The sequence below is a fragment of the Conger conger genome, chromosome 17 (assembly GCF_963514075.1).
Source record: "Conger conger chromosome 17, fConCon1.1, whole genome shotgun sequence".
NCBI lineage: Eukaryota > Metazoa > Chordata > Actinopteri > Anguilliformes > Congridae > Conger > Conger conger.
In genome coordinates this window covers 33501244-33515406 of record NC_083776.1, presented here as the reverse complement: position 1 = coordinate 33515406, position 14163 = coordinate 33501244, and the positions used below count along the sequence as shown (strand labels likewise).

The window sequence follows — 14163 nt, the reverse complement described above, 5'->3', positions numbered from 1 at the left end:
CTGTGTGGGTTTATGCCATTGTTCATAGTCCTGAATGTCTCCACAGGAAAGAACATAAGTCACCAGTCACACTTCTCACACACATCTGTTTCTTTGATGCTGCTAAACTTTTGCTTTCTACTTGTAGTGCTGCTTTTGTAAGTAGTAGTAGCTAGTTTTTGCTTGAGAGCTTACCCTACAAAGTCACAATGGGGTAATATTTACATTTCACAAACAAACTACTTGCAAGACAGCACTGCATTCCCATACAGTAAAAAAGTTTGTCCTTGGTTGAAACTTTGAGCATTAGGCATCTTTTCCCCTTCATAAGTGCTTTTATTTCCTTTCTTTTAAAGCTCTGTCTGACTGAAGAAAACAAATAGGGAACTGTCATCATCGGCATAAAGACTTTTCTCAATACAGTGAGGGTATGTTTTTAAACCTGGAATGTGTACCTTCATGAAAACTTTACTTCAGTGAATTATTATTTCAGAAATGGTTGCAGTATCATGACTAAAATGTACTTCAGATAAACAATAAAATATAATTAGAAGCCTGCATTGGCACAGCACAGATTGGACAGCACGTGGCAAAACCCTCCGGCATTATGCAGGGTCATGATAGAGTAAGTGAAATTTAGTGCATTCAATCCTGCTTATTCATCAGGTTGAGGAATTTAAATAACAAAAACCACCACATGGAGTATAATGTATAAAAGGTCCGGGGAACTACTGCTTTTTGGACAGTATCCCATAAACATCCAACATCAAACATCATGGTCAAGGTAATGTACGAACAAACCATTCGCATGTAATGAGGTAACAGGACCGATCTGTGTATGTGTAGTTTAACATCGGAAAACAGGGACAGAGTTTAGTATTTGGCTATTGTAGGGGAAGGCTCTGTGGTGCTGATAGGCTGACAGACTCAGACTGTTCTAGTCTGTTAGAGAGGAGAGAAGTATGGTAATTACACTGATTCTGTCTCTCATTGCTGAAAGGCTGAGATGAGCATTTATTTTACCAAGGAAGGAGAACAAAGAAAAGAATGCTGAGAGCAGATCTTCAGTGCAATGGAATAAACATGTTTGACATTTAGAGTACCGGTAGTGTAAAAGTGAGGTTTCATGATGAAACAAAAAGAAAGGGTTGAGCTATTTTCATGTGGTGAGTTATTTGGACTGGTTCATTTCATGGTTCATTGAGAGTCAGTGATTGAACTCATGTTGTTTCTCCAGTCTTCATGTGGTAATGAATCCCCATTGTTCTGTTTTATCACTATGTTGTACCAGATCACCTTCTACGAGGACAGGAACTTTGGCGGTCGCTCCTATGACTGTTCGAGCGACTGTGCTGATTTCAGCCCCTACCTGAGCCGCTGCAACTCCTGCAGGGTGGAGAGCGGCTGCTTCATGGTCTACGACCGTCCCAACTACATGGGGAACCAGTATTTCATGAGGAGGGGAGAGTACCCCGACTACTCCCGTATGGGCATGTTCGAGAACATCCGCTCCTGCAGAATGATCCCCATGGTAAGGTTTTCTTTTTCGAGGTTGTACGGGTTTATTGAAACTCCCAGTACCATACAAGCACAGCATCATGGACTTAGGAACCAGAAGAAGAAGAATAAACAACCTGGTCATTGTAGTGACAGTGACGGTTTCTGTGTCCACTTTTTTCAACCACCCCAAATGCCATTGTACTGTAATGTCACTAGCTCCATCCATGGTTACGCGCAATATCAGCTATTTTCAGTTTAGTAATGTTTATACAGTGCTTATAAAAGCACTATGTAGTGCCCAAGAATTACTCTTATGAAGGTCCATTTATATACAGTAAATTCTCACCTATTAAGACTCCTGGAAATCCACAGAATCTGCTGGTTTCTGTGTGCATTCAGTATGCATTATTTAAAGTTTGCTATATTCTTTAGAATGTTCAGTAATATAGAATCCCCAATGCAGGACACTCACTATTTTTGTTTTTCACTGACTTTTTTTACAATATTTGTTAATTCCTGGAGTGTTCCAGATCTTTAAATTTGTGGGAAAAAATACTGAAAGGATTTAGGCATTAGAACTCCGGGAATAGCAAGGGTTTTCTGTAAAATTATTTCAGGCTGACACCAGATGGCCTGGTTTACCAAAGTACCTTCTGAAGTTTCAGTCTTTAACGGGGTCTGTGTCCATTTTTAACTGTGTTTGTGCTTAAATTCCTAACCAACAGCACAGAGGACAGTTCAGGATGAGGATCTACGAGAGGGAGCAGTTTGGAGGTCAGATGAACGAGATGATGGATGACTGTGACTCCATCACGGACCGTTACCGCATGTCTGACTGCCAGTCCTGCAATGTGATGGACGGCCACTGGCTGATGTACGAACAGCCCCACTACAGAGGCAGGATGATGTACATGAGGCCTGGGGAGTACAGGAGCTTCAGAGATATGGGATACAGCAACATGAGATGGATGTCCATGAGGCGCATCATGGACTCATGCTAAATTCAAGCAACAATAATGAGTCATGTAATAATGAGCAATCAATAAAATAATTTCTCATTTTATCACATTTGTCAGACTCCCAATTCATTTCCTGTGTGACTCTTTATTAAAGTAATATTTGGGTATAACGAGTTCCTGATAAATATCACGGTGCATTTTGTTCTTATGAATGCTAATCCATAAAAGTGATACAAAACACTGCATAGATATGAATAATGGCTTTTTCGAACCACCCCAAATGCCATTGTACTGTAATGTCACTAGCTCCATCCATGGTTACACACAATATCAGCTATTTTCAGTTTAGTAATGTTTACACAGTGCTTATAAAAGCACTATGTAGTGCCCAAGAATTACTCTTATGAAGGTCCATTTATATACAGTAAATTCTCACCTATTAAGACTCATCCTGGAAATCCACAGGATCTGCTGGTATAGTATTAGCTTTCACCCAAGAAACCAGGAGTTCACTGAGTAATTGTATGTTTCAATACCTGCTTACTACCATTGAATGGGATAGACGTACCTCTGAGCACCTATTTGTTGAAGCAGAATTATGTTCTCACAGATATACTTTGTTGCAGTTTCAGAATCAAATGTCCACTGGGGCATTTTTCCTAAAAGGAAGCTTAGACTTTAAATTAGTGGAGAAGAGATGGGGTTGACCATTATGCTGGTTTAGTATAGTGGTTCAATCTAGTGGTTAGCAATATATATACAATAACATATCTGACTGCTTGGGGTAAATACAACTATATTACATTTTTGATTAAAAACTAATCAAAAAGGAGGGTCGGGTGGGCTTAAGGAAAAACAATATTCATTTCAAATTTTCACATTTTTTCTGGCAGATCCCCTCAAGCTCCATCAGATTGGATGGGAAGCATCTGTGAACTGCCAGCTTCAGGTCTCTTCACAGATGTTCTATGGGGTTAAAGTCTGGGCTTTGGCTGGGCCACTCAAAGTCAATCAAAGACTTTCAACTCCAGTGTTGTCTTGGCTGTATGCTTCAGGTCATTGCTGTGCTGAAAGGTGAACCGTCACCCCCCGTCTGAGGTCACGTGCACTCTGGAGCAAGGACCTCTCTGTATTTGCCTGCATTCATCCTGCCCTCAATTCTGACCAGTCTCCCTGTCCCTTCCACCTCATGCTCACGACTACTGTCTGTTCTGGCTCTACGGTGGTGGAGCGAACTCCCTGTTGAGGTCAGAAAAGTAGAATCTCTTCCCATCTTCAAGCGCAAATTGAAGACACACCTCTTCAAGCAGCACCTCTCCCTTTCCCTCCCTACCTCCCTGTAAACCTTAATTGTTGTCTTTCGTGTGTGTCAGGATTTACTTGTGTGTCAGGATGTTTGGTTTGGCTAGGTAAGCAGTGTTTGGCTAGGTAAGGGGTTTGTTCATACATTTGCATGTTGCGGTATTACGATAAAAAAATAAAAAAATAAAAATTATGATCAGATAGGCCCTGGTCCTTATCTTTGTTGTGCAGGTAGCAGTTGAAATTGTACTTCCCTCTAGGGTCTTTCAGCGCACTTATTCCTGGTTATGGGAATGCACTTTGCACTTTCTTGTCGCTCTGGATAAGAGCGCCTGCCAAATGTCATTAATGTAATGTAATATTCTCCAGACATTGTGCTTGGAGTTCTGCCCAAAAAGTGAAATTGTTGTCTCATCAGACCAGAGAATCTTTTTCCTCATGACAGCAGGCTGTCATATGCCTTTTACTCAAGAGTGGCTTCTGTCTTCTAGCCACTCTACCATAAAGGCCTGATGTTGGAGTGCAGCTGAAATGGCTGTCCTTCTGGCATGTTCTCCCATCTCTGCAGATGACTTCCTAATCCTTAGAGTGACCATTGGGTTCTTTGTCACCATCCTGGCCAAGACTTTCTTGCAAGGTACTCAGTTAAGGCCAACTCTAGGAAGAAAGTTCTTCCATTTCACAATTTGGAGTGCCACAGCAAAGGGTCTGAATACTTAATGAGAGATTTACATAAGAATTTGGCAGATGCTGTCTCCTGTCTGCCATTACTTAGATGTGTGTTTGAAAAACTGGGTCCCCTGAATAATTGTATAGTATTGCATTTTACAAATTAAAAAGATGAAAACCAATCTTTTGAAGATACATTACTTGAACTGCAAAAACAACTTGTTTGAAAAATATTTATTTACTTTTCAAAGCAATTTTAAACAATGGATGTTGTGACTTTAACAGGTATCCATGATGCGCCTCATGGACATCCATCTCATGTTGCTGTATCCCATATCTCTGAAGCTCCTGTACTCCCCAGGCCTCATGTACATCATCCTGCCTCTGTAGTGGGGCTGTTCATACATCAGCCAGTGGCCGTCCATCATGTGGCAGGACTGGCAGTCAGACATGCGGTAACGGTCCGTGATGGAGTCACAGTCATCCATCATCTCGTACATCTGACCTCCAAACTGCTCCCTCTCGTAGATCCTCATCCTGAACTGTCCTCTGTGCTGTTAGTTAGGAATTTAAGCACAAACACAGTTAAAAATGGACACAGACCCCGTTAAAGACTGAAACTTCAGAAGGTACTTTGGTAAACCAGGCCATCTGGTGTCAGCCTGAAATAATTTTACAGAAAACCCTTGCTATTCCCGGAGTTCTAATGCCTAAATCCTTTCAGTATTTTTTCCCACAAATTTAAAGATCTGGAACACTCCAGCAATGAACAAATATTGTAAAAAAGTCAGTTTTCAGTCAAATCAACTCGTGGATCAGACTTATTGAAGATATTGTTGTGGTTGCAATGTGTTATACCACAAGCACTTGCTACTTCACATTACTCACCATGGGGATCATGCGGCAGGACCTGAAGCAGTCGCTCATGCCCATGCGGGTATAGTCAGGGTACTCTCCCCTCCTCACAAAGTACTGGTTCCCCATGTAGTTGGGACGGTCGTAGACCATGAAGCAGCCGCTCTCCAGCCTGCAGGAGTTGCAGTGGCTCAGGTAGGGGCTGAAATCAGCACAGTCACCGCTGGTCTCTTGGGAACGACCTTGGAAGTTCCAATCAGACCAGACAAGATCAGAAACAGCCTTAGCCACGCCCCTTCTCGGGGGTAAGTACAACATTGCAGGAATAGGTTTTTTAAAATCTAAATTAGCTACATATTTTGGATAGATAAATAAATTAGATAGATGAGCCAGATAGGTAGAGATACTCAACCAGTGTCAAGTAACGCTAGCTAGCTCCATGTCTAGTATATAATTTATATATATATATATATAGAGAGAGAGAGAGAGAGAGAGAGAGAAAGAGAGACTGTTATATTATTATTTTATTATTGATTATTATATATGATGATATGTATTATTATTGCTATTATTGAACATCTTTCTATCTAGCTATCTATAGCTACAAATTATATACAGGACATGGCGCTAGCTAGCTAGCTGACGTTACTTGACACTGGTGCTGAGTATCTATTTATTAATCCATTTATCCACTACTGTCTGTCTGTCTATCGATCAATCCAGCGAGAATGTGTTGAAGTGATTTAATGTAACGTCAGTGTACCATTGGACATACTGCAGGTGCAGATGAAGACCGGCGCAAATGTCAAATAAAGCTCTCATTCTCAAGAACTACTCATCAAAAGATGTAGCTAATTTAAGTAAAATATCCTATTCCTGCAATGTTATACTGACCTCTGAGAAGGGGCGTGTACTTCAAAGTTCTTCAAAGTATCCAGATTCACCGGTCTGGTCTATTGGGATGTCTGATAAAAATAAAAACGACAATGAATTGATGCACAATACCCAGTTGTGATATTGTGCAATTTTTGTTCCAGTCAGATTCAGCTGTGTGGGCTTATGCCATTGTTCATAGTCCTGAATGTCTCCAAGTCACCACAGTAAAGAACATAAGTCACCGGTCACACCTCTCACACACATCTGTTTCTTTGATGCTGCTAAACCTTTGCTTTCTACTTGTAGTGCTGCTTTTGTAAGTAGTAGTAGCTAGTTTTTGCTTGAGAGCTTACCCTACAAAGTCACAATGGGGTAATATTTACATTTCACAAACAAACTACTTGCAAGACAGCACTGCATTCCATCCATCCATCCATCCATTATCTGAACCCGCTTATCCTGATCAGGGTCGCAGGGGGGCTGAAGCCTATCCCAGCATACATTGGGCGAAAGGCAGGAATACACCCTGGACAGGTCGCCAGTCTATCTCAGGGCACACACACCATTCACTCACACACTCATACCTACGGGCAATTTAGACTCTCCAATCAGCCTAACGTGCATGTCTTTGGACTGTGGGAGGAAACCGGAGTACCCGGAGGAAACCCACGCAGACACGGGGAGAACATGCAAACTCCGCACAGAGAGGCCCCGGCCGACGGGGATTCGAACCCAGGACCTCCTTGCTGTGAGGCGGCAGTGCTACCCACTGCACCATCCGTGCCGCCTGCACTGCATTCCCATACAGTAAAAAAGTTTGTCCTTGGTTGAAACTTTGAGCATTAGGCATCTTTTCCCCTTCATAAGTGCTTTTATTTCCTTTCTTTTAAAGCTCTGTCTGACTGAAGAAAACAAATAGGGAACTGTCATCATCGGCATAAAGACTTTTCTCAATACAGTGAGGGTATGTTTTTAAACCTGGAATGTGTACCTTCATGAAAACTTTACTTCAGTGAATTATTATTTCAGAAATGGTTGCAGTATCATGACTAAAATGTACTTCAGATAAACAATAAAATATAATTAGAAGCCTGCATTGGCACAGCACAGATTGGACAGCACGTGGCAAAACCCTCCGGCATTATGCAGGGTCATGATAGAGTAAGTGAAATTTAGTGCATTCAATCCTGCTTATTCATCAGGTTGAGGAATTTAAATAACAAAAACCACCACATGGAGTATAATGTATAAAAGGTCCGGGGAACTACTGCTTTTTGGACAGTATCCCATAAACATCCAACATCAAACATCATGGTCAAGGTAATGTACGAACAAACCATTCGCATGTAATGAGGTAACATGACCGATCTGTGTATGTGTAGTTTAACATCGGAAAACAGGGTTTAGTATTTGGCTATTTTAGGGGAAGGCTCTGTGGTGCTGATAGGCTGACAGACTCAGACTGTTCTAGTCTGTTAGAGAGGAGAGAAGTATGGTAATTACACTGATTCTGTCTCTCATTGCTGAAAGGCTGAGATGAGCATTTATTTTACTAGGAAGGAGGAGAACAAAGAAAAGAATGCTGAGAGCAGATCTTCAGTGCAATGGAATAAACATGTTTGACATTTAGAGTACCGGTAGTGTAAAAGTGAGGTTTCATGATGAAACAAAAAGAAAGGGTGGAGCTATTTTCATGTGGTGAGTTATTCGAACTGGTTCATTTCATGGTTCATTGAGAGTCAGTGATTGAAATCATGTTGTTTCTCCAGTCTTCATGTGGTAATGAATCCCCATTGTTCTGTTTTATCACTATGTTGTACCAGATCACCTTCTACGAGGACAGGAACTTTGGCGGTCGCTCCTATGACTGTTCGAGCGACTGTGCTGATTTCAGCCCCTACCTGAGCCGCTGCAACTCCTGCAGGGTGGAGAGCGGCTGCTTCATGGTCTACGACCGTCCCAACTACATGGGGAACCAGTATTTCATGAGGAGGGGAGAGTACCCCGACTACTCCCGTATGGGCATGTTCGAGAACATCCGCTCCTGCAGAATGATCCCCATGGTAAGGTTTTCTTTTTCGAGGTTGTACGGGTTTATTGAAACTCCCAGTACCATACAAGCACAGCATCATGGACTTAGGAACCAGAAGAAGAAGAATAAACAACCTGGTCATTGTAGTGACAGTGACGGTTTCTGTGTCCACTTTTTTCAACCACCCCAAATGCCATTGTACTGTAATGTCACTAGCTCCATCCATGGTTACGCGCAATATCAGCTATTTTCAGTTTAGTAATGTTTATACAGTGCTTATAAAAGCACTATGTAGTGCCCAAGAATTACTCTTATGAAGGTCCATTTATATACAGTAAATTCTCACCTATTAAGACTCCTGGAAATCCACAGAATCTGCTGGTTTCTGTGTGCATTCAGTATGCATTATTTAAAGTTTGCTATATTCTTTAGAATGTTCAGTAATATAGAATCCCCAATGCAGGACACTCACTATTTTTGTTTTTCACTGACTTTTTTTACAATATTTGTTAATTCCTGGAGTGTTCCAGATCTTTAAATTTGTGGGAAAAAATACTGAAAGGATGATTTAGGCATTAGAACTCCGGGAATAGCAAGGGTTTTCTGTAAAATTATTTCAGGCTGACACCAGATGGCCTGGTTTACCAAAGTACCTTCTGAAGTTTCAGTCTTTAACGGGGTCTGTGTCCATTTTTAACTGTGTTTGTGCTTAAATTCCTAACCAACAGCACAGAGGACAGTTCAGGATGAGGATCTACGAGAGGGAGCAGTTTGGAGGTCAGATGAACGAGATGATGGATGACTGTGACTCCATCACGGACCGTTACCGCATGTCTGACTGCCAGTCCTGCAATGTGATGGACGGCCACTGGCTGATGTACGAACAGCCCCACTACAGAGGCAGGATGATGTACATGAGGCCTGGGGAGTACAGGAGCTTCAGAGATATGGGATACAGCAACATGAGATGGATGTCCATGAGGCGCATCATGGACTCATGCTAAATTCAAGCAACAATAATGAGTCATGTAATAATGAGCAATCAATAAAATAATTTCTCATTTTATCACATTTGTCAGACTCCCAATTCATTTCCTGTGTGACTCTTTATTAAAGTAATATTTGGGTATAACGAGTTCCTGATAAATATCACGGTGCATTTTGTTCTTATGAATGCTAATCCATAAAAGTGATACAAAACACTGCATAGATATGAATAATGGCTTTTTCGAACCACCCCAAATGCCATTGTACTGTAATGTCACTAGCTCCATCCATGGTTACACGCAATATCAGCTATTTTCAGTTTAGTAATGTTTACACAGTGCTTATAAAAGCACTATGTAGTGCCCAAGAATTACTCTTATGAAGGTCCATTTATATACAGTAAATTCTCACCTATTAAGACTCATCCTGGAAATCCACAGGATCTGCTGGTATAGTATAGTATTAGCTTTCACCCAAGAAACCAGGAGTTCACTGAGTAATTGTATGTTTCAATACCTGCTTACTACCATTGAATGGGATAGACGTACCTCTGAGCACCTATTTGTTGAAGCAGAATTATGTTCTCACAGATATACTTTGTTGCAGTTTCAGAATCAAATGTCCACTGGGGCATTTTTCCTAAAAGGAAGCTTAGACTTTAAATTAGTGGAGAAGAGGCACGTTTGCTTGGGAGATGGGGTTGACCATTATGCTGGTTTAGTATAGTGGTTCAATCTAGTGGTTAGCAATATATATACAATAACATATCTGACTGCTTGGGGTAAATACAACTATATTACATTTTTGATTAAAAACTAATCAAAAAGGAGGGTCGGGTGGGCTTAAGGAAAAACAATATTCATTTCAAATTTTCACATTTTTTACTTTACATTTTTTACGTTTTGTTGTTAGATTCACACAGCCACCACATGACACTAAACTACCAAATGCATAAAAATGGGTAGTTCTGCAGGACTAAGGCTCATAATGTTCATTCCTTAAATTAATTTAGCATAACCTGTAGATCCCCACAATTAAGGTGAGAGAACCCTGGCCTAGAGGAAATATAGTCAAGCTGCTCAAGGCCCTCCCACCATTACCCAGGAGTGGCTGTGGCCTCCCTCACCAGCAAGGTCTCTCCATCCACTTGCTGTGAAATGTCATTTTTTAATCTTCTTGGGTAAGTCTCTATAAGCTTTCCACATGTGGATTTGGGCAGTTTATCCCATTTTTTCTGCCAGATCCCCTCAAGCTCCATCAGATTGGGTGGGAAGCATCTGTGAACTGCCAGCTTCAGGTCTCTTCACAGATGTTCTATGGGGTTTAAGTCTGGGCTTTGGCAGGGCCACTCAAAGTCAATCAAAGACTTTCAACTCCAGTGTTGTCTTGGCTGTATGCTTCAGGTCATTGCCATGCTGAAAGGTGAACCGTCACCCCAGTCTGAGGTTACGTGCACTCTGGAGCAAGGACCTCTCTGTATTTGCCTGCATTCATCCTGCCCTCAATTCTGACCAGTCTCCCTGTCCCTGCCACTGATAAGCACCTCATTACATGATGCAGGATCTAAAGCTCAACCCAGGTAAAACTGAAATGATATTCATCCCTGCTATTACCTCTCCCCATCTGGATCCCTCCATTTCCCTAGGGGATACCACACTGACGCCATAACCCTGTGCAAGGAACCTCAGCGTGGTGATGGACAGCAGACTGTCCCTCTCCGAGAACATTGCGGCGGTGACCCGGTCATGCAGGTTCTTCCTATACAACTGTTGGGGTCCTCGCACGGGCCTCCAGATTATATAGGGTCCTCTCACGGGGCTCCAAATTATGTGGGGTCATCACACAGGCCGCCAAATAACGTAGGGCTTTTACTCTCTACGAAACCAGGGCACCATGTTAATGTTATGTAGCAGTATAACTGCAAAAAGTAATCAGTCTCATAAAATTACTGTTATCAGAAATATCTAACCACAAATTTAGTATTTTAATTAATAATTAAAATAACCAATATTAATGATTAAACATACCGATAACCTGAAGGTTGGAAGTTCTTCGAAAGACTGCTTTAATTCGGCTCTCATGTCTATGCGATTCCAAAACGGACACCGGGGTTTAATAAAATATATTTATTAAACAAACATACAAACACATAACAGATAAACTAACGGAGATTTAGTTGGGTAAATTAGTTGGTTATGTTAGGGCGTGTATGTGTGTGTGTGGGCGTGTGCGAGCGCGCGTGTCGCTTGAACAAAGGAAAGGTGGGAGTAGTTAGCTGGAGTTCTGGGTGTGGTAATGAGTTAGAGTTAGCTGTGAGAAGGGACTACTTGCGTAGTTTTACTCTATAAATGCGCAAAAGGCAGCGAATCAATTCACGTACATATATATGTAGCTAACCAAACACATTACAATGGTAGGATGGTAAATATTGAAACACAGATTCACAAAAACAGTTAAGACTAAACTAAACACTGGCTATGCCTGAATGTTTGTTCTCTTACTGAGTCCATACGCATTGGATCCAAAAGACGTGCTGTCCTTATAGGAGCCGCGATGGTGCTGTGAATGTGTGTCCTGGAGAGATGCGCAGGCTGGGGCGTCTTAGCCGCGCGTTGTCGTCTGGTCCACTCGGTTGCTGGAAGGATGTTTGTTGCAGTTGTTCTTTGGTGAACTTTGCAGGGGTAAACTGATGTAGCGTTCCGCGTACACCAGTTTCCACTCGCTATAGGCCACGAAGTTACCGCGAGGTAACTGGGTGTGTCCGTAGGCCTGGTAGTTAGACGTCATTCGTGGTGGACATCGCGGAATTTTCCTGTGGGAATGTGGAAGTTGTAGTCCCTCCACAACATACGGAGAATCCGCCCCTTTCTCGCCCCCTACTCGACCCAGCTCCTGGTCCAAGCGATGGTTCTGTCCCGCCTGGACTACTGCAACTACTCAGCTTACCTCCAAAAAATCATCAGACACTACACCCCTGCCAGACCTCTTCGTTCGGCCTCCACAGGCCGCTTGGCGCCGCCTCCTCTCCGAACTTCCACCTCATGCTCACGACTACTGTCTGTTCTGGCTCTACGGTGGTGGAACGAACTCCCCGTTGAGGTCAGAACAGCAGAATCTCTTCTCATCTTCAAGCGCAAATTGAAGACACACCTCTTCAAGCAGCACCTCTCCCTTTCCCTCCCTACCTCCCTGTAAACCTTAATTGTTGTCTTTCTTGTGTATCAGGATGTACTTGTGTATCAGGATGTTTGGTTTGGCTAGGTAAGCAGTGTTTGGCTAGGTAAGGGGTTTGTTCATACATTTGCATGTTGCGGTATTACGATAAAAAAAAGAAAAGAAAATTATGATCGAATAGGCCCTGGTCCTTATCTTTGTTGTGCAGGTAGCAGTTGAAATTGTACTTCCCTCTAGGGTCTTTCAGCGCACTTATCCCTGGTTATGGGTATGCACTTTGCACTTTGTTGTATGTCGCTCTGGATAAGAGCGTCTGCCAAATGTCATTAATGTAATCTCTGTTTGAGTGACCGTTGGGTTCTTCGTCACCTCCCTGGCCAAGACTTTCTTGCAAGGTACTCAGTTAAGGCCAACTCTAGGAAGAAAGTTCTTCCATTTCACAATTTGGAGTGCCACAGCAAAGGGTCTGAATACTTAATGAGAGATTTACATAAGAATTTGGCAGATGCTGTCTCCTGTCTGCCATTACTAAAATTGTGTGTTTGAAAAACTGGGTCCCCTGAATAATTGTGTAGTCGCTAAATTGCATTTTACAAATAAAAAAGACTAAAACAAATCTTTTGAAGATACATTACTCGAACTGCAAAAACAAATTGTTTGAAAAATATTTATTTACTTTTCAAAGCAATTTTAAACAATGGATGTTGTGACTTTAACAGGTATCCATGATGCGCCTCATGGACATCCATCTCATGTTGCTGTATCCCATATCTCTGAAGCTCCTGTACTCCCCAGGCCTCATGTACATCATCCTGCCTCTGTAGTGGGGCTGTTCGTACATCAGCCAGTGGCCGTCCATCACATTGCAGGACTGGCAGTCAGACATGCGGTAACGGTCCCTGATGGAGTCACAGTCATCCATCATCTCGTTCATCTGACCTCCAAACTGCTCCCTCTCGTAGATCCTCATCCTGAACTGTCCTCTGTGCTGTTGGTTAGGAATTTAAGCACAAACACAGTTAAAAATGGAAACAGACCCGGTTAAAGACTGAAACTTCAGAAGGTACTTTGGTAAACCAGGCCATCTGGTGTCAGCCTGAAATAATTTTACAGAAAACCCTTGCTATTCCCGGTGGTGAGAGTTCTAATGCCTAAATCCTTTCAGTATTTTTTCCACAAATTTAAAGATCTGGAACACTTCAGCAATGAACAAATATTGTAAAAAAGTCCGTTTTCAGTCTAATCAACTCATGGATCAGACTTATTGAAGATATTGTTGCATTGTGTTATACCACAAGCACTTGCTACTTCACATTACTCACCATGGGGATCATGCGGCAGGACTTGAAGCAGTCGCTCATGCCCATGCGGGTATAGTCAGGGTACTCTCCCCTCCTCACAAAGTACTGGTTCCCCATGTAGCTGGGACGGTCGTAGACCATGAAGCAGCCGCTCTCCACCCTGCAGGAGTGACAGCGGCTCAGGTAGGGGCTGAAATCAGCACAGTCACCGCTGGTCTCATAGGAACGACCTTGGAAGTTCCTGTCCTCGTAGAAGGTGATCTGGAAAAAAACAGTATTCATTCTAAAGTGAGATTCAACAATCCGCAACTTTAAAATCAAGCAGAAATTAATTTCAAATAATAGCACATATATAGTTGTTGTTTTTTATTCCTTACAACTGAGAGTCAATATGTCATACATATTCCACAATCATTGCTGGTATATTGTCATTTCCATTACTGAAGCCTGCAGTATTGCAGAGGCTCCACTTACCTTGCCCATGGTCATAGTGATTTCACCTCAGCTGAACTGTGGCTACTATCAAACC

General features: G+C 42.2%; 3 protein-coding genes across 3 annotated transcripts; 2 read left to right on the top strand and 1 right to left on the bottom strand.

Moving 5' to 3' along the window:
- The first annotated feature begins 1258 nt into the window (after positions 1-1258).
- Positions 1259-2480, top strand: LOC133116977 (gamma-crystallin M3-like). The gene is made up of 2 exons (XM_061227018.1): positions 1259-1510; positions 2205-2480. The coding sequence occupies exons 1-2, from the start codon at positions 1259-1261 to the stop codon at positions 2478-2480; spliced, it is 528 nt and encodes a 175-aa protein (XP_061083002.1).
- Positions 2481-4687: 2207 nt separating this feature from the next.
- Positions 4688-14123, bottom strand: LOC133116974 (beta/gamma crystallin domain-containing protein 1-like). The gene is made up of 6 exons (XM_061227015.1): positions 14109-14123; positions 13656-13895; positions 13051-13321; positions 11221-11222; positions 5298-5546; positions 4688-4963 (listed from the first exon to the last, which is right to left on the bottom strand). Exons 1-6 carry the CDS (start codon positions 14121-14123, stop codon positions 4688-4690), a joined length of 1053 nt encoding a protein of 350 aa, XP_061082999.1.
- On the top strand, positions 7952-9176 carry LOC133116975 (gamma-crystallin M3-like). The gene is made up of 2 exons (XM_061227016.1): positions 7952-8203; positions 8901-9176. Exons 1-2 carry the CDS (start codon positions 7952-7954, stop codon positions 9174-9176), a joined length of 528 nt encoding a protein of 175 aa, XP_061083000.1.
- Positions 14124-14163: the final 40 nt, after the last annotated feature.

Bases quoted from the DNA above. Each gene is read 5' to 3' on its own strand.
- LOC133116977 (XM_061227018.1), top strand. From the start codon at position 1,259: ATGTTGTACCAGATCACCTTCTACGAGGACAGGAACTTTGGCGGTCGC. The intron at 1,511-2,204 runs GTAAGGTTTTCT...CCTAACCAACAG, and splicing joins CCTGCAGAATGATCCCCATG to CACAGAGGACAGTTCAGGAT.
- LOC133116975 (XM_061227016.1), top strand. From the start codon at position 7,952: ATGTTGTACCAGATCACCTTCTACGAGGACAGGAACTTTGGCGGTCGC. The intron at 8,204-8,900 runs GTAAGGTTTTCT...CCTAACCAACAG, and splicing joins CCTGCAGAATGATCCCCATG to CACAGAGGACAGTTCAGGAT.
- LOC133116974 (XM_061227015.1), bottom strand. The intron at 13,322-13,655 runs GTGAGTAATGTG...CCTAACCAACAG, and splicing joins CCTGCCGCATGATCCCCATG to CACAGAGGACAGTTCAGGAT. The intron at 4,964-5,297 runs GTGAGTAATGTG...CCTAACTAACAG, and splicing joins CCTGCCGCATGATCCCCATG to CACAGAGGACAGTTCAGGAT.